This window comes from Pipistrellus hanaki (genome assembly GCF_964339955.1).
Source record: "Pipistrellus hanaki genome assembly, chromosome: 8".
Classification (NCBI taxonomy): Eukaryota; Metazoa; Chordata; class Mammalia; order Chiroptera; family Vespertilionidae; genus Pipistrellus; species Pipistrellus hanaki.
The window spans coordinates 83,448,391-83,468,143 of NC_140510.1; the positions used below are offsets into that span (position 1 = coordinate 83,448,391).

The following is a 19,753-nucleotide window of genomic DNA, read 5'->3' on the forward strand; positions in this document are numbered from 1 at the left end:
GCTGCCGTTTCTCACCACTGATGGGGCCTGGGAGAAACCTCCCCACACTGAGCAGAGGTAGCCCCGGGCTCCCATCCATTGCTCTGTTCACTGGCGGTGGGGCCTGCCCACTCTGTCTCGTACCGTGGGGGGTCGGCCTGGGCTGTGGGAGCAGGAGTTGTCCCTCTGAGGCTCAGCAGGCAGCTGTCTCACACTTGGCTGGGCCCACGGAGCCCAGGACACACAACGGGGACAATGTGGGCAACAACCACAGCTGCTAGTCCCTCTGAGCTGCCTGGAAAGGTGAAGCGACACCCCTGCCCTTCCAAAAGCAGCGGAATTACAGCAGTCACTGAGCAGTAAATAGGAAGCTCAGTTTTGTAGATTCTGCCATTTGTTTGCTGTACTTATGAGATTAAAATACCCCCCTCCCCAAAGTTATCCCTAGATTTTATTTTATTTTATTTTATTTTTGTCTTATGCATCAAAGGCCAATGCCTGTTGGTGAGCCCAGGGCCACTCATGGAGAGACTGGCAGGTGTGGACCCTGACCCTTCTTCAAGGCTTGAGTCAGCGAGAAGGAAGGGGAGAGTTAAAGCACCGGGGTGTGGAGCCAGCCGTCTCACGACACCGCTATTTTAAGACACTGCAAGATTGGAAACGAATGACTGAAGATGGAACCAGCACCGGGGAGGCACCTCTTGTTCTGACCCCTTGTGCCACCATCAGGATGGCTGAGGTACCTGGGGGTTTTAATGTCTCCTTCCAGAAAAAAATGCCCCCCTCGCTGGTCTACACACACACACACACACACACACACACACACACACGGACACACACACACACGGACACTCACTCCTGGCAGTGCCCCATGTAAGCTGCACAGTGCCTAAAATAAAGCGCCCTGGACACTGCAGCTCCATGTTCCCAGCTGCCCCTGCCCGCTGCATGCAGAGACTCCACCACCATCACCACCAAACCAGCGCCCTCCTGGACTCAGAGTCACTCTCCCCTCCCCCGCAGGAGGACAGGGAAGCCACTGTGCAGACGCTCATGTTCCCACCCTCACTGGCCTGCTGGCTCACTGATGACGTGGCAGCTTAGCTGGCTGACCCTGTGCATGTGGCGGTATTTTCAGAAGCCAAGCATCTCCACATGCGCGGGCCTCGGAGGGAGAGCTGCTGGAGTTGGAGGATTTCTGAGGTGGTGCAGGGCCTGCCGGCTCCTCTGGGATGATGGATGTGTCCAGGCAGGGTGGGGGGGGGGGGTGGAGGAATCCTCCGTTCTTATAGGTCTAGCCCTGTCTAAATCTGCTTGGTAGACCTCACCCCCAGCCCTGCCCCTCCCTGCCCTTGCCCTTCACAGAAGCCTCTCCCCTTTTTTTCCTTCCTTATTTTTTTTTAAATATATTTTTATCGATTTCAGAGAGGAAGGGAGAGAGAAAGAGAAACATCAATGATGAGAGAGAATCATTGGTCAGCTGCCTTCTGCACACCCCCTACTGGGGATCGAGCCCGCAACCTGGCATGTGCCCTTGACCAGAATTGAACCTGGGACCCTTCGGTCTGCAGGCCGATACTCTATCCGTTGAGCCAACCACCTGGGGCTCTTCCTTCCTTATTTCCAGTTCTTCACTTTCCCTCTGCCTCCTGTCTCTTCTCCATTCTTCTCTGGTCCCTGTCACACAAGTATGATTCATGGATCAGCAGCATCCATACCACACCTTCAACCAATAGCTCATCAGAAATGCAGAATCTCAGGCCCCAGCCCAGAGTCCTGAATCATGGCTGCATTTTGTCAAGATTCCAGGGGAACTGCATGTACATTGAAGGGCGGGGAGTGCCATTGAATCTCCTTTCTCCTTCTTTCCTCTTTTCTTGCCCTTGGCTTTCTCTCAGTCTTTCTCCTCACCCCACCTACTCTGTCTTTTTCTCATTCTGCTCTCTTCTGTCCTCTTGTCTTCCTTCCTTTCTTCTTCTTCCTCCCTTCCTTCTTTTTTCCTTGTCCTGTCCTTTCCTTTCTACTTTCATCCATCCATCCGTCTGTCCATCATCTTTCCATCCATCTGTCCACCACTCTCTTATTCTCTTTTTCATTGGACACTGCCCTTCTTTCCTTCTATATCTATTTTTCTCTCTTTGCCTCATTCCTTTCTCCTCTTCTTGCTGAGGCTTAAAAAAATATGCAAAAGTTCTTCATTTCCTCCTGCCCAAATGCCATATGTGATCTTGCCCACCTGGCCCACCTCATTTCTTTTCTCCAGACTGCCCTGGCTCTAAGGTGAAGGCAGGAGGTGTGGGAAGCCCGGGTCCCTGCACCACAGTTCCCCGCGGCCAGAGGGGAGCCCAGCATTACCTGCAGAGGATTCTTTGTGCTTATGGCAATGACATGGTACTTGTAGTAGCACAGCTCGCAGCTCCAGCAGCCCCTCTCGCTGATCCACTTGATGAGGCAAGGCTGGTGGGTACACTTGACGGAGCCATCGCAGCGGCACGGGCTCAGTAGCTCCCCCTGCAGGACGAGAGGCACAGGGTGGTGAGGCCCAGAACTTGGCTGGCAGGCAGCAGGGTAGCCCAGCCCAGACCACACCTCGGAAACCAAGCCACAGGCTTTGTTGGAAGGCACCAGACTCCACCCAGGAGACCTGGGCTCCATCCTCCCCACCGTGGGAGCCAGGCACCTTCAATGGAGGATTAGCCTCTGTGCTGCCCGAGTCCTAGTGCTGCTGTGAAAAGGAGTGAGTTGATTTCTATGGAAGCCTTCTACCACCCAAAGGGGGTCATACCCTGTGACCCCTCACAGGGACAGTATATGATTCACCTTTGTGTCCCCCAGCACCCAGTTCAGTGCCTGACACAGACACTATCCAGCTTTGGCAGGGGCGTGCACGCATGTCTGTCTGATGGACAAGAGGCTTTGTTCCTCTAGGACCGTGGTCGGCAAACTGTGGCCCTCGAGCCACATGTGGCTCTTTGGCCCTTTGAGTGAATAGACTTGCCCAGGCTTTGGCCCTTTGGTGAAATGTCCATGTTGAGCCCTAAACATACCACAGCCTGGGCAAGTCTATTTTGAAGAATGGTGGCGTTAGAAGAAGTTTAAGTTTAAAAAATTTGGCTCTCCAAAGAAATGTCAATCGTTGTACTGTTGATATTTGGCTCTGTGGACTAGTGAGTGCCGATCACTGGCTCCAGTGGGCAGCAGTGGCACCTGGAAAAGGGGTAGAAGTCCTTGGTTTGGAGTCGCTGCCGTGTGTCTCTGGGAAGGAGATGGGAGGGGGTAGGGTGGGGAAGGAGGTAGGGTGGGGAAGGAGATGGTAGAGGTGCTGGTGAGAGACAAAAGCCCTCATTATTCATGGCAGCATTTCCTAGGCTCATTTACTCTAACAGGACAAACTGGTTTGATTAATCGCTTGTTAAGCAGCCACGTCAAATGCGGATCAGGTAAGAGACGTTACTCCCGGCCCCCGAAAATGGTGCCAGCTGGCTGCCCAAGCAGCAGCCACGAAGCAAGAGAGCTGGGCTGCCCCTGAGAACAAGGTCTGGGCCCTCTGTGGTGGCTCTGGATGTGGGACTGCAGGGCTCACTGGACTCCCCCCCACCCCCCACAACCCAGCCTCAACATACTCATGTGAGAAGCGGGGGCATGACCTTCTCAGTGCCACAGGTGGGGCCAAGAGGTCAATGGTGTGCTGCTTCCCTGAAGCTCCCGACCCCGCTCTCCCTTAGGACTGTGCGACCCAAAAGGCAGCACAGGGACTTCTCAGCACCACACCCAGAGGAAAGCAAGGACACCAACACTGTCAGAGGAGGTCAACTTTGATGGGGGAAGCAATCCAGAATTTTACCAAATAAATAAATAAATCTGCAAAGAAGCTATTTTAACCTTGGCATGTATGCAAGTTTTATTTCGTATATTTTTATGCATATTGGGAGGAAAGACGTATTTTTTTGTGTGTTTAGGGCTCAACATGGACATTTCACCATCTGCGGCTGGCCATGCCTGTGTTTCCCAAGAACAGAAGTGGAAATGAGCCAGCAGCCCGGCGGATTCAGGTGAGACTTGATGTTCTTTGCAGGAAACGCTGTTAGAAGCTAAATGGTGGAACATGGAAACTGAGGTTGTGAGCCCGGCCGGTGTGGCTCAGTGGTTGAGCATCAACCTATTAACTAGGAGATCATGGTTCTATTCCCGGTCGGGGCACATGCCTGGGTTGTGGGCTCCATCCCCAGTGTGGGGTGTGCAGGAGGCAGTGGATCAGGGATTCTCTCTCATCATTGCTGCTCCTAGCTCTCCCTTCTTCTCCCTTCCTCTTTGAAATAAATAAAAATATTTTTAAAAAGAAAGAAAGAAACTGAGGTAGTGAACATCCCTCGATGTAAGAGGGACCTCTATCAAAGAGAACGGGAAGTGACCAACCCAAGGTCACCTAACCAGCCGTGGCACGGCCAGGATGTGAAGCCAGGTCTCTGACATCATCAGACTCTGCGTTTCCCTCCACACTCCTCTGTGTGCCATCCCTCCCACACTGGCACCCTTTGGTCTCTTCTCTGGTTTCTCATCACCGGACCCACCCCTTCCTGGCCCACCTGAGGGCCCACCACCAGGGTACAGACTTGTTTCCTCTCCCAATTCATCACCCACAGTTTGGCACTTAATTATTCTCCAATTGTTTCCTCTGGGATTGGGGCTGCTCCTGCAAACCCCATAGAACTAGGCACACTGACTGGACAGGCACCAGGCTGTGAGAGAGGACCAGCCCCTGAGGCTACAGCCTTTGGGCTGGGGGGATTATGATCTTGTCCTCTGAGCTCAGCAAACTCCACAGATCAAAGGGCCTTAGTAAATGGGAAGGGCACCACACACTCCCCTGATGATCTGCTTGGACTCTGGGGCTCAGGGACTGTCCTGGGAATGACTAGGGTGAGAAAAGTCAGTTCTTCTCTAACCTCAGGCCCCACTGGACTCCATGCAGGATGGGAGTGGGAGGGCATAGTGTTGGGAGATAGGAGATAGACTTCTTAGGTTTGAGTGCCTCTTTGCCACTTACTGGCTGTACAAACTCGGGCAAATTTCTTAACCTTTCTGAGGCAGCATTTCCTCATCTTCCCATTGTGGGCAGCTCTTACCTTCTCAAGGGTAGCTGTAAGGACTGAGTGAGATCAAGCACACAGAATGCTGGGCACAGAGCCTGGCACAAGTAAGACCTTTGTGAGAATATTGCAGTTCTAACTTCCGTTTCCCTAAGGACTTTAATTTCATATATATATATTTTTTAATTATTATTATTATTTTATTTTTTTTACTACAGTTCCACTCGATTCTCCTACTATCAAATAGGAAAGGAAGGGAGTCATTTTTAAGTAAAGAGTTGACTGAGCCCCAGAGAGAAGTTGAGGTTAAGGACCTAAGAGTCTGCCTCTCTGAGGTGGGCAGGGGTCAGAACATGGGCCTCCTGACTTCTGGCCAGGACCGTCCTTTGTGTTATCAAGAGGTCACTGAGAGTGGTGGGGCCCCCATCCCTGGGGGTGCTAAAGAGAACAGCGTGAGCCCTTGGATGGGTTAGTGGGGTTATGCTAGAGGCCGGAGGCAGGACAAGGTGATCCACTGCCCTTGGCCATGGCTGAGCTAGAGGTAGGGAGAGAACAGGATGGATTATCCTTGCTGCCAATGACACAGCAAGCAGCAGGCACAGGGCCCCAGTCAGTTCTCCATTCACAAGTTGCTTTCTGTTTATTTCGGGCTTGCCTCATTTTTCCCCTTCTCAGTCTGAAAGGACTTGCTTCTGGAGTCCTTGGGTTACCTGGTTGCCATGGCAGTGGCAGGTAAGCCAGACTTCCCCTTCTGCCCACGCAGGCACCAGGCATCTCCGCCACTGAGCAGAAGGAAATAAATCTTGTCCAGCGAAGCAGAGGCAGCCCTAGCCCTGCCTCAGTGTGCAGCTCCGGGAGGGCAAAACAAAGGAGACGATTGCCCCGGCTGGTGTGGCTCAGTTGGTTGGGCATTATCCTATGCACCAAAAGGTTGCCAGTTTGATTCTCGGGTAGGGCACATGCCCAGGTTGCCAGCTTGATCCTCAGTAGGGGGCTTACAGGAGGCAGCCGATCAATATGTTGTGTGTTTTCTCTCTCTCTCTCTCTCTCTCTCTCTCTCTCTCTCTCTCTCTCTCTCTTCCTTTCTTTCTCTAATAATCAATAAAAATATTTTAAAAACACACACAAAGGAAATTATAGAAATACCTGCCTTTGGGTGTAGTTTGGAGTTCTCTTCCTTTGCTGAGATTAGTGTGATGGATGAGAACTTGAGCTCTAATCCCAGATAGACTCAGGTGTATCCAGGCCCATACAATCTGTGTGTCCCTGAGAAAGTTGCTTAACCTTTCATTCAGTTATTCTTTTAACCATTAAATATTGATCTGGCATGTTCTAAGTTCTGTTCTAGGTGACAGCAATACAGCACTGAATGGACTTGTCTGTCTGAGAGAGACAGACAATAAAAAGAGGTAAATAAATTATAAATTCTGATGATGCTATCATATGCTATGGAGGAAAATAAGCAGGGAAAGTGGAAATGGGATGCTTAGGAAGGTGGCGGGTTGACGTTCTAAATATGGCAGCTCTGGAAAGCTTCATCAAATGGAGGCGTCTGAGTGAAGACCTGAAGAAGGTAAGGAAGCAAGCCATGAGGACTGAGCACTCGAGGCCAAGGACACATCAGTGCAAAGGCCCTGAGGCAGAAGCATGCGTGGCATGTCCCAGAGGAGCCAAAGTGGCTGGTGTTTCTGTGGTAGAGTGAATGAGGGGGAGAGGAGTAGGAGGTACGGTCAGAGATGTAATGGGGATCAAAAATGGCACTAATCAGCTGAGGCTGTGGGTGATTCACTGTGAATGAAATGGGAAATTAGGAGAGTATTTTCAGCAGAGGACACGACTTGATCTGACTGTGCTTGATGGGATCACTCTGGCTGCAGTGCTGAAAATAGACTTGAAGGAAGAAAGGGCAAAAATCAATAAAATATATTTTAAAAAAAAAAAATTAAAGCCGAGACCGGTTTGGCTCAATGGATAGAGCGTCGGCTTGGGGACTGAAAAGTCCCAGGTTCGATTCCGGTAAAGGGCATGTACCTTGGTTGCAGGCATATCCCCAGTAGGGGGTGTGCAAGAGGCAGCTGGTCAATGACTCTCTCTCTCATCGATGTTTCTAGCTCTCTCTCTCTCTCTCTCTCCCTTCCTCTCTGTATAAAATCAATAAAATATATTAAAAAAAAAAAAGAAAGAAAGAAAGAAAAAAGAAAGGGCGGAGCAGGGCACAGAGACTATTGCAGCAATCAGACGAGCAGTGGTGGCATTTTGGACCAGCATGGGAGCAGTGGCAGAGCAGAGAGATGGTCAGTTTTTAATACATCTCTAAGATACAGATATTGGGATTTGCTGATGATTAGATATGGTGAATGAGAGGAGAAAAGCCAAAAATGGTGCTAATTTTTAGCTGAGCCATGAGGAGATAGTTGCCTTCCATTGAGATGGGAAAGACTGAGTGAGGGAAGGGCAGGCTTCGGAGGGTGGATTGGGAGTTCAGCTGTGGACATGCCAACTTTGAGATGCTTATTAAACGTCTAAGTGGAGTCATTAAATAGGGATTGCAATATACATTAGTCTGGAGTTTAGGAGAGAGGTCTAGACTAAGATACAAATTTGAGAGGCCTTGGTATACAGATGGTGTTTAAAGCCATGAGCTTGGGTGTAATCACCAATGGAGAGTAGGTGGGAAAGAAGAGTAGTATTAGGACTGTTCCCTAGAAGATGCCAAGATGTCAGAGCTTAAGAGATGGGACCAACCAGCACAAAAGACTGAGAGGGAAGGCCAGAGAGGTGAGAAGAGAACACAATGTTCCAAAAGCCAAAGAAGAGGAAGCGTTTCAGAAAAAAAGGGAATGATCCGCTCTGTCACATGGGGCCAGTGATGGGTCAAGTTGGATGAGAACTGAGAATTAACCATAAAATTGGCAAGTTTCCTTCCATTTCTTCTATTTTTTCGGGGGGGGGGGCGGGATATGAAGAACACTCATGAGCTGGAAGTGCATGTGGGGGAGGAGTTACTGGATATCTGAGAGTTGGAATGAACAGCCATCCAGGGGAATTGGAGTGATTAGAGTAGAGAAATCAAGAATGATTGCTGGAGCACTGAGAGTCCTTTCTATTAACATGAAGGGGCTCATCTGTGAAGTTGGAGAATATATTTAAGTAAGAGAATATATTTAGCACCATGCCTAGCACATAGTGAGCTCTCTGTAAATGCTGATTAATATGTAAGGGTTTGTAATATGGAATATAGCAGATCTTCCTGTCTCTAGGCCCATCTTCTCACCGACTTCAAATATCAATCAATATCTTTCTTTCCCTCCTTCCTCCTTTCTATGAGATTCTTATCAATAATCCTAATGTTATAAACATTTCACAGTTTTCATAATTACTATCATGAACATTCTTCCATCTAATAATTAAACAAAGCTAATAATTAATTCTCCAGTTTTTATATAGAGAAGAATAAGGAGGGATGCCAAAGGAAGTAGGGACTTCCCAATGTCCATCCTATGTGGTCTCAGGACTTAGAGGATGGATAGTTGACTTGCTAGGAAAAGGAAAGGACTCCGTGTGTCACTCCTTAGACTTCACATATTTGAAAGACCAGTTAACAGTAAGGACTATCAATAACCCTTCTTCCAAACTTTGAGGGCACAGCCAAACTGGTCCATGATACTGACCAACTATCTGTGTCACTTGTAACCTGGTTTAATGGGGGAGGTTTGGGGAGGGAGGAATCAGAAAGGGATCAGAGATGGGGCAGTAGGTTGAGGGAAACCTAGTAGGTTCCAAGTGTCTTTTTCTGGCAGGAGACCAGATAATGATTTCTTGAGTCCACAGACCTGTAAGAGTTCAGTGTAGACTGGTATCAGAATCAAGAAAAATGACCGATCATGAAGTCCCATTCACCAGCAAAGGTTGTGGTACAAAGATGAATAGGAGAGGGTGTGACTCCTGCCTCCCTGAAGAATGATAAAGCAAGTTTCCCATTACCTATGGGAGGTAGGCTGATCCGAAAAATGACCTTCAAAGATCCTGTAGCCCTAGGATCCATTATTATACTCAGATAGGCCATTCTCATTCTCTGCATCTTGTATCAGGTAGTGTATGGGCAGCACTTTGCTTGCTGCCTGGAGCTCTTTCAGGCGAACCTTTTAGCTCTGCTACTCAACCACAGCATTTACCATGCTCCCTTCCCAGCCAGGCCAGGCCCAAGCTTCTTACTTGCTCTCTCCATGGCACTAAGGCCAAACCTTGGCTTCAGGAGACCAGCAGGGCATCAACTGACAGAAGGAAATAAGAAATGTTGTGAGACAACTTTATTTAAAAGGAAAGAACTCAATTACTATGTAGAAAAAAAGAGATTTAATGCCTTAATGAGCTGTAGTAATCTATACTAAATCCAATTAACCACATAATTATTTTTAGTTTTACTCTCTTACCAGCAGCTTACTTCACACACACACACACACACACACACACACACACGCACACACACACACACATCTATAATCAGCCTCCATCTTCATGGAAAAATTTCCAGCCTCCCTGCTCATCAGATTAAAAAAAAAAAAAAAAAAAAAAAAAAAGACAAGAAAACACACACACACACACACACACACACACACACGGAGATCCAAACCGACCCTTTCAAACTATGTTTTCTCATTTTCATGATAATTATTATTTTTTAGCATTGCTTTTCTCCCTGTAATGTAACTGGTGTAAGACAAATGTACCTATTCCCTCTAACTGCCTCCAAATGTGCTCAACTGGTACTAGAAAGAACTTCACCTCACAATAATTGAATTTAAATAACATTCAATTCCATAAAGTCAGACATGATCTGCATAATAAACAAACCAAGCTATCCAAGAACTGGTAGAAAGCAAGGTCCTATTTTCCTTGTAGATTCATAATCGTATCTGTATTACTGGTGGCCTAAATACATAGTCCATTTGTCTATCTCTATAACGTTTCATTACCATCACCATCGTTACCAAAAGGCTCAAATTAAAGGCTGCTCTGCCCTCAGACCTGTGGCTGACTCAATCAAAAACATAATTTCGATAAACCTTGACTGGCCAGAACTGGGCTATTTGTATATACCAGCCAGCTGGGTTTGCTTCCAAAGTTCCAGGCTGAAATTTCAGAGATCCAGGTCACTGTGTCCTCTTTCTTTCCCACAAGTCAGGCCAGGCCAAGGGCCCATGTCAGTGGCAAGTGAAGGGGCAAATACTCAGTTGTCCCCTGGGGTCGGCCCTCCACTGTCCCTATGCACTGGCAGAGCGATGCCCAGCTTCAGTTGTGCAAAATCGTCATGTTATTTGAAGGGGCTTTGGTGAAATTCTACCAAAATTACTTTTCAGTCACTGTAATTAATATATCATTCAGTGTGTTTAGGGGATACAGCAGATGTTACAAGTGTAAACGAGCTGTGATGACATGTTACACTTCTCGAACATTCCAAATCAGAGCCCTAGACACTTGGAATCTCATGTATGGCTGACTTACAGAGTGACAAAACAGGGTCTCTCCTGGGTGTCAGTTCCAGCTCTGCCATCCTCTGGCTGGTGACCTTGGGTTTAAGCTATCTATGCCTGATTCCTTGCATCTCAGAACTTACATCAGAATCCAGGGAAACTTGTAAAGAATTAAATTTCCCAGGCTCTACCCCAGGGATTCAGATTCCATGTAGACTCATGCTTCTTCTCTGGAAGCAAGGTTAGCTAAGACTCATTTTGTGACGCTCTGGACCAGATACTCCTTAGCAACCTGCTGTCTCTGACATCGCTTTAAGACTCTTGTGTATACAAAGATAAAAATAAATGCCAGTAGCTATCACTTATTGAGCACGTACTATGTGCCAAGCCCATATGCAAGCTTTGACTGCCGGATCCAAATGCTAGTTCTTCTACTTACTCGGTGAGGGACAGTGTGTAAGTTACCACTCAATATCTGTGACCAGGGCTCTCTGCAGCAAGCTGCCTGGGAGCCTGGATATTGAGTACAAGTGACGATGGTGGGATGGAGTCCAGGAGCCTACAGGTACTTCTCTCTGCCCTGTTATTTCAGGGGGAGGAAAGAACTACCATCCGCAGGCTGCCTCCCTGTCTCTTAGGAAGCACCTCGCCAAGCCTTCCTCCTCCACATGGACCTGTTTCTGTCTCTGGTGATGGGGTAGATGAAAAGGTATTAAGCTTTGAGCATTTACTGCCACTACGTCTCTTTCCCCTGCCCCCTTTCATGTAAGGCTGTGAACTTGGGTGTTCATGGCTCCAGGTGAGGGCTTTGCGATGCCCTTGGACATGCAGGAATGGAGGGACATGATAACAGGGCAGGGAGGCTATCATGATCTTTGTCATGAAGAGCCTGTAAGGAAAGGGAAGTAAAGGAGGAAAAAAGTCTTAGTCCATGATTTCCTTTGCCTGCTTTGTAAAGAGAATGCAGTAAACACCAAAATGGTTTTTAATTCTTTCTCAGTGTGGGACTTGCATTTCTTCTTTATGATGAGCTTTGCTCCAACTACACTTCATTTAGACTGAAAATCCTGAAGCCCAGAGAGGGCAGTGGGCTTTCCTAGGTGGTGCAGGGGGTCAACGCTGAAATAGAAATGACAGTCCCCTCCGGGTTCAGAACCTCAGTCTGCCCCACATCCCTGCGAGATGGATGCCTCTCAGGGGGAGACCCAACCGGAGCCAGAGCCGGAGACAGAGCCGGCTGGCGCCTCCGCCAGTTCTTTTCACACCTCTTGGGAAGTATGCTGCTCCTGAAGGCTGGGCTCCAGCTCCCTGTCAGGAGAAGCATGCGAGCAGAATCCGAATTGCTCTGGCGCATGAGGAGACTCCCGTCAGCTGACTCCAAGCCTCTGCTAAGCCCTCCAAGCGGTTGTAGCTTCTGTCATCTTGGCAATTTTACTCTTTCTTTGAAAAAGTTCTGTATTCCTCACTTCTGGTGCTGGGAACGAGGATCTTCAAAGGCCCTCCTCGCTCTTCCCAGCGTCTGTACAGGGATGATGCGGGGGAGGGGACCCCAGGGCCTCCCATGCTTACCAGTGCCTTCCAGTTCTCCTTCACAGATCCCTATATGAAAACCAGTGTGGGATAAGGCTAAGCTCATAGAACAGCCCGAGCCTCTGGACTTAAGGATTGGGGACAGGGGAGTATTTATGGACCAGCAGTGTTTCTCTCCAAAAGATGGAGACTGTAGGCCACAGTTAGAAGCCATTCAGCAGCCTCGGGTGACGCTCAGCCCCGCTGATGAGAACTCGTGGTGGGAACTCATGCCTGGGAACATGCTTTCTTAGACACATTCAGAGTCTCAGCTTTTACCATGGTGTTTTGGTCTGCATTTTCTGTAATTAATGGCTAGCATGTAAAATATGGCTTCCTTTTATTTGCCTTTAACCTCTTTACATGACAAGGCAGTTATGTAAGCAATCAAGATGCTTTTCAACTGCTTCCTGGGACTTGGCAACCCAAGCCCATGTTCCCTCTCCACTCGCACTTCATGATTGTTTAAAAATTTATTCATCTTCCCCTCAGCAGTCATCTATCCACACTGAAAGCCCTATTTTTAGATTCCATTCTCATGTCATGCATCATTTCAATCATTTATTTCTAGACATTCACCAATCTCCTAGGTTTTTAAGGCAAGTTGTCCTGTTATGTCCGAGATAGCCAAGGACCCACATGTCCAGAGGCTGGGGCAGAAAAGGCCATATCTTAAAAATACATAGAGATTTATTATAAATAAATATTTCCTCATAACTGTAGCCCCCCAACACACACATCATTTCCCCCAATCAGAAACATACAACATATTTTCTTAAATGGATTTTTATTGATTTTTTACAGAGAGGAAGGGAGAGGGATAGAGAATTAGAAACATCGATGAGAGAGAAACATTGATCAGCAGCCTCTGGCACACCCCCACTGGGAATTGAGCCTGCAACCAAGGTAGATGCCTTCCACCTGAATCGAACCTAGAACCTTTCAGTGCATGGCCCTACGCTCTATCCATTGAACCAAACTGGTCAGGGCACAACCTATTTTTAACTTGCATTTTTCCATTCACACTATGTCTTGAAAAATTTCTCATGTCCAAAATTATATCCTTAAAATACAGTCCAAGAATGGAATTACTAATTCAAAGGGGATGGACATTTTTAAGGCTGTTGATACATGTTGCTGAATTGATCTTCAGAAGGATGACACCAGTTTCCATCCATATCATTATAGTAAGTCAGCATCTGCTGCTGCTATCCCATATTCAAGGCCTTGTCCTTTCTTCATATTCTCAAGTTCAACTCTTAGTAGTACCACAGCTGGGACCCTGAGGAGGGAGGCTCAGCAAATACAGGCAGTCTGTTCCTTTCTGCCTTTCTTCCCACTGTAGGGGAGGAGCAGGAGGTGGCTGTAGGATTGGGGCAGTCGGGAATTTATAGTAATGTAACCCAGGTATTCTTGGAAGAGAGGTTCAGCTGTGAAAGAGAATCAGGAGGCACCTAGCCAGCTGGAGGCTGCAGAATCTGGGTGCTGTATGGGCTTTTTCTTCTCCAGGGAACTGATGAGTGATAGTGATAATTGGGAACGTTCTCGTCAAGAGTCTCAGTGTAGTCGTCTCTGAGATGGCCAACTACGTGGCTAAGACACTCAAGGCGAAGCGACCCACATTAAACCCATATTAACTGACCTGGATAATTGCCCACAACTGCTCTTTAAGATACTTGAATATGAGAATACCAACTCCTCCCAGTGATACCCTTGTGTGACTGGGCAGCTTTGTTGTGGAAACATATCATAATCTAACCTGTGTTTTCCTGCTACATTTTCAACCTTTATCTTTCCATGACAAATGGACAATGCACACAGGCTTGAAGATCAAACTTCTGTCTCTGCCATTTACTAGCATCAGTTAGTTCTAGCTGCTAACTAACCTGCTCCTGAATATGTACCCCAAAATCAGTGGCTTAAAATAACAACCATTTATTCTGTTTCCTAAGTCTGCAAGTTGACTGAATAGTTCTGCTGATCAGGGTTAGCTGATCCCCGCTGGGTTCGCTCAGGCATCTGTGAGTTGACTAGAGGCTGGCTGGTCTAGGATGGGATGGTCGGTCCACTTCTGCTCACACCTCTCCTATCAGCCAGTAGGACTACACAGGCTAGTTCACATCATGGTGGAAGCATTCCCACCAGCAAGAGAGAGCACACCCCAATCCCAATTACTTTTCAAGTCTCTGCTTACGTAGTTTGCTACTCTCCCATTGGTGAAAGCAATTGCTGCAGACTACTCAAAGTCAGCATGAGTGGGCCTTTCCAAGAGGAAATGACTGGGAAGCATAAAGATCTAGGGCCATTAAAACAATAAATCTTTCACATTGGCTCTGTGACCTGGGACACTTTCTCTAACCTCTCTGAGCCTTAGTTCCAACCTCTGTACAAATATAGAGTTCTTGTAGAATTCCTTGCTATAATATATGTAAAATGTCTGGCACATAGAAAACATTCCATATGTGCTCATTTCCTTCTCTTCTTCTTTTCCATTATTTGGGATTTTCTCTTTTTTCTTAAATATATTATTCCTGTGCATTATCTCCCACATTCAAAGCTTCAACATAATAACACTAAGCATTATGCTCTGTGGTTTTGGTCAAATCCCCAACTTCTAGCCTGTGTCCAATAGAGCAGGTCCTCGATTCATTCTAATAACATGGAATTTGAATACTAAGGCAATCCAGGCATTCCTCCTCCCTTTATTCCTGGGGCTGTCCAGTTGAGAGGTGATCTCCTGCCTCTCTGATCCAGTCCCACTCCCAAGAGGAAATAGAAAGGGTTAACCCGCCTGCATTAACTGATGACTTAATAGAGACAACAGGATGAGGAATCTCCACTTCCTAATTTAAAGGTGCCTTGTGGGTAGAGTAAGTATCCCGGCCTCTCCTTAGCTAATCAGGCTCCAGAAGAGACATTAATTGCAGCCAGTAACATCCTGCTGGTGAGACCCAGGGCTGCCAGCTCCCTTGCTGGGGATGAAATAGAATTTTAATTGGCTGTGAAACATTGTGGCAGGAGGTTCACAAAAGAGTTGGTCCTCTCCCCTGGAGCAGGTGAGAGAAGCTTTAAGGGAAAGGCCCTGAGGAGGCACAGAGCAGTCAAAACCCTCCACATTTAGGGGCCATCCCAGGTGCAGACCCAGAGGTCCAGGTTCAGGCTGGACTCCAGCCAAGGTCAAGACGCTCTTGCATAGTGCACTTGGAATGGTCAGCCCAGGAGCGCTGAGCATGGGACCCTTTTCTTGGTGCTTCCTCTGACTTTCATGAGAAAACACTATATAGTTTCTATAACTTGTACAGCCAAGACAATCAGCATTCCTTTCCTCAGAGAGGTTCCTAACTATAAGTTTACCCTCCAATGTGTGTATATGCATGTGTGTGTGTGTGTGTGTGTGTGTGTCCATTTGTCCATTTGTGTGGTTTGAAACAATGGCACAGTATTTCTGCTCTGCTGTTTCCGAGCAATGTTAATATCTTTACTGTCAAATAAATTAATGTGATAATGTTTGGGGAAAATATGTTCTTAAGGCAACGTGTGTGCTTTCTGCCATGGCATTTCCTAGAATATGCATATAATATGTGATCACATGTGTAGGTCCATGCATAAACAAATAATGATGCATGTTTGCGAAGACTGTTGGGTAAGTTGTTTAGCCTCCTTGTTCTGTAGTTTCCTCATCATTAAAACGAAGGCAGTAATAATAGGGCTGTTGGAAAACATAATGAGATGTACACAGCTTAGAATAATGAAGACACTCAATACATGTGCTTTTGTGAGTATGTCTAGTGAAGGAGGCTGACTATGGTGCCCTGTCAGCCTAGTGATATAGTAAACCTATTGGCAGAAAACAGAGCAGAGAAACAAAAAAAAAGTACAAGCAAAATTTATGTTTTCAGAACACTATTTTGTGGATTATGACGATAAAAATTCAGAATTTTCAATACTTTAAAACTTCATTAATACTTTATAATGTTGCTAGAGGCCCCGTGCACAAAATTCATGCACAGGGAAGGGGGCTGTCCCTCAGCCCAGCTTGCACCCTCTCCAATCTGGGACCCCTCGAGGGATGTCCTACTGCCCAGATCCCACTGGGCCTAAATAGGCAGTCGGACATCCCTCTCACATTCCAGGACTGCTGGCTCCCAACTGCTCACCTGCCTGCCTTCCTGATTTCCCCTAACCATTTCTGCCTGCCAGTCTGATCACCCTAACCATTCCCATGCCAACCTGATTGATGTCTAACTGCTCCCCTGCCAGCCTGTTTGCCCCTAATTTTCCTCCTCTGCTGGCCTGGTCACCCCTAACTGCCCTCCCCTGCAGGCTTGATCGCCTCCAACTGCCCTCCCTTGCAGGCCTGGTCCCTCTCAACTTCCCTCCCTTGCAGGCCTGGTCCCTCCCAACTACCCTCCCCTGCTGGCCATCTTGTGGTGGCCATCTTGTGTCTACATGGGGGCAGGATCTTTGACCACATAGAGGCAGCTATCTTGATCTTGTGTGTTGGAGTGGTGGTCAATCTAGGTAAAAACCCTTTTTATTAGCTAGGATAGAAGCCTGGTGCATGGCTGGGGACCAGCTGGTTTGCCCTGAAGGGTGTCCTGGATCATGGTGGGGTTCCCTTGTGGTGTGGGGCAGCCTGGGCAAGGGACCTGTGGTGGTTTGCAAGCCAGCCACACCCCCTGGCGACCCAAGTGAAGGCCCTGGTATCTGGAATTTATTTACCTTCTACAATTGAAACTTTGTAGCCTGGAGCTGAGCCAAGCCTCCTGCTCCATTCCTGGCTGCTGCCATTTCTGTTTGGATTTGTTTACCTTCTATAATTGAAATTTTGTATTCTTGAGTGGAGGCCTGGGCCCACCAGAGTGTGTGGAATACCCAAGCCTCCCTTCTGGTAGCCATCTTGGATGGGTTTACTTGCATACTCACTCTGGCTGCTGGCCGTGGCTGGTGGGTGTAGCGGAGTGATGGTTAATTTGCACATTACTCTTTTATTAGGTAGGGTTAATACTTTAAAACTTAAAGTGATCAATTATCACTTATAATTGCTAGTTTTGTTTCTATTGTATTTTTTATGGAAAGCTTACCAAAATTTTAGTTAAGGAAAGGGAGAGGCATTGAAGGAGACTATTGAAAATAGAATTTTGTAATTTATAAAGATATGAAGACTAGCTTCTAAAACCAAAACAACTCAATTCCACTCCTACGCTCACCACACCTTCCCTATTCTTATTTCCTATCTCCTTCTCACTGGGGAATAAGACTTCTTTTTGGTATAAACTAAGAATATAGGAATGAAAATAGAATAAAAGGAGTGGCCAGTAGAGATTGTTTTGATCTCACCATTTGGAGCCCAAGGGCATTTTGATCCCGTGTTTATAATTGCAAAGTTTTAATGGGCATTATATAGGCTTTGATAAACTCTCCTTGAGAATGTGTTTTCCACAGAGAATTCCATTAAGCTAATTTAATCTTTGATCAATCTTTTTTAATATAGAGCAATTAAACACAATTTTTTAATATTTCTCATCTAACATTATTGAAACTTTTCATTGGGCCAAATCATTTTATAAGTGAAATATGTGTATAAGTAAAATGTGCATTAAAATTCACTAATTATAGCTTCTGTGATTAAAAATTTTATTTTGTGGCCTTTATAATCCTTCCAAGTTTAATTTTTTTGGGGATAAAAGTCTGCAGATCTGAATTTTGTCAAGAAGCTGTGAGTCTTCTGTCAGATTTTAATAAATAATATGTTTTACTGGGGGCAGTTTTTAGCCACTATCCGTTTTCTGGTATTGAATGTTTCTAAACATTATCAGAGTCAAGATGCCCTGGCCCGTAAGAGCAAGGGTAGTTATTAACTGCCCAGTACATGTGGGTGTCAAATAAACAGGATCTCATTTAAGCCCTCAACAGTGCTGGGAGGTGAGTATCATTATCCTCATTTTATAGATAAGTGAATTGAGTGTTAAAAGCTTTATTTTTCTTTGTGCTGTATCACAATGTCTTTCTCTTCATTCATAATTATAGTGTCCACTGGCTGCACACACAACTCATAACATCTTTCACCTTGCTCTTAACAATTTCCAATTCTCTCTCTCTCTCTCTCTCTCTCTCTCTCTCTCTCTCTCTCTCTCTTGCACGCGCGCGCGCGCGCACACACACACACACACACTCACACAGCACCTCTTTGTGCTTCTGATAAAGCTGCCTGAATGTGAGCCTCTCTCCAGAGCAGCCTACTTTCTCCTTTCTCTCCAGTGAATCCCAGAGCCATCTCAGTGGACCACCTGGGAGGAGATCTTAGTGGCAGCACCTTGGGTGGGGCCTCGTTAGGTTCACATCCATGTGTGCCTCCCAAGTTCCAGTGGAAACCTGAATAAAGTGACTCGGTTTTTTTTTTGTTTGTTTGTTTGTTTTTTGTTGTTTTTTTTTTGTGTGTGTGTGTTTGCATGTATGTGAGTGAGCAAACAGGTCCCATCTCTTGCAGGCTGCTCCCTGGAAGGCCAGACCTCTCAGCCCAGCCACTCACAATGATTCACAGGGGGCACAACCTCCAGGTGCGGGGATACATCTGCATGTTGTTTTATTCAGTCAGGAAAAGCACATCTATTCAGTGAAAGGCATCCAGACAGTTTTCTTTTATATATATATATATATATATATATATATATATATATATATATATATATAGCAAATTACAAGGGGGATGGGAAGGAAAGGAAATGGAGGAAGAGAGAGGGAGAGGGGCTTCTATTTTTAAACCCTTGCCAGGCATTAGTTCTGTGGGAGTTCCTGTGAGAAAGGAAGAAGGGAGGAGAAGATGGGAGTGAGTAAAGTGGCTGATGGAGAGGCAGACCTAGAATAGTGGTTTTCAAACATATTTTTTTAAGTAGCCGGAACCTTTCTTCAAATGTATCCTATGAAGAATGCCAATATTTAAAACAAAAGGGGCGCTGGGTTCACTGGCAGAAAGGTGGGGGAATCCCAGAGCCCCACCCACTTGGCCTTTCTCTAGGCAGTGAGAGCCCTACTAAAACCAGGCTTGAACCACAAATCAAACACATTGCAGGAAGAGGATCACATCTCTGTGTATTCATTCACTCATTCATTCATTCATGAGCTTGTTGATGATACCATGTGCCAAGTGCCATGAAGGTACTAGGGGATGTTGTGGCAGATAAAACAGACCCTTGTCCCTGCGTATGGTCCAATAGGGTAGACAAACATTCATGAAATAATAATGCAAACAAATGTAAAACTGCCACTTTGTCAGGTGCTGTGAAAAACGGGATACAGTCACCTGACAGGAGGCCACCCTCTGAGAGCCATCTGTGGGCTGAGGGCTGAACGACAAGCACTAACAAGATGGAGAACAGAGAAAGGACATTCTGGGGACCTGTGGCAAGAGGGAGTGGCAAGGGTTCTTGTTATTGATTCCTGCCTAGAAACCCATTCAATACAAATGGCTCAAAACATCCACCACTTTCACTGTCCTCACAATTTTGTGGGTCAGAAATGGACAGTGCTTGGCTGGGCCCTCTGCCCCATGTGGCATGGACTAGACCACTTGACAGTGTTTGATGGGCAGATTGGCTAGTTTGGAGGGTCCAAATGGCTTCCCTCACACGTCTGGGGCAT

At 46.6% G+C, this 19,753-nt stretch overlaps 1 protein-coding gene across 1 annotated transcript in view; it reads right to left on the minus strand.

The window, feature by feature from the left end:
* The window catches only part of MARCHF4 (membrane associated ring-CH-type finger 4), a 70,653-nt gene that overhangs the window by 19,186 nt on the left and 31,714 nt on the right, over positions 1-19,753 (minus strand). Inside the window, exon 2 of the mRNA XM_084892510.1 lies at positions 2,335-2,490. Within this exon, the coding sequence (XP_084748636.1) occupies positions 2,335-2,490 (156 nt within the window). The remainder of the gene's footprint in view (positions 1-2,334; positions 2,491-19,753) is intronic.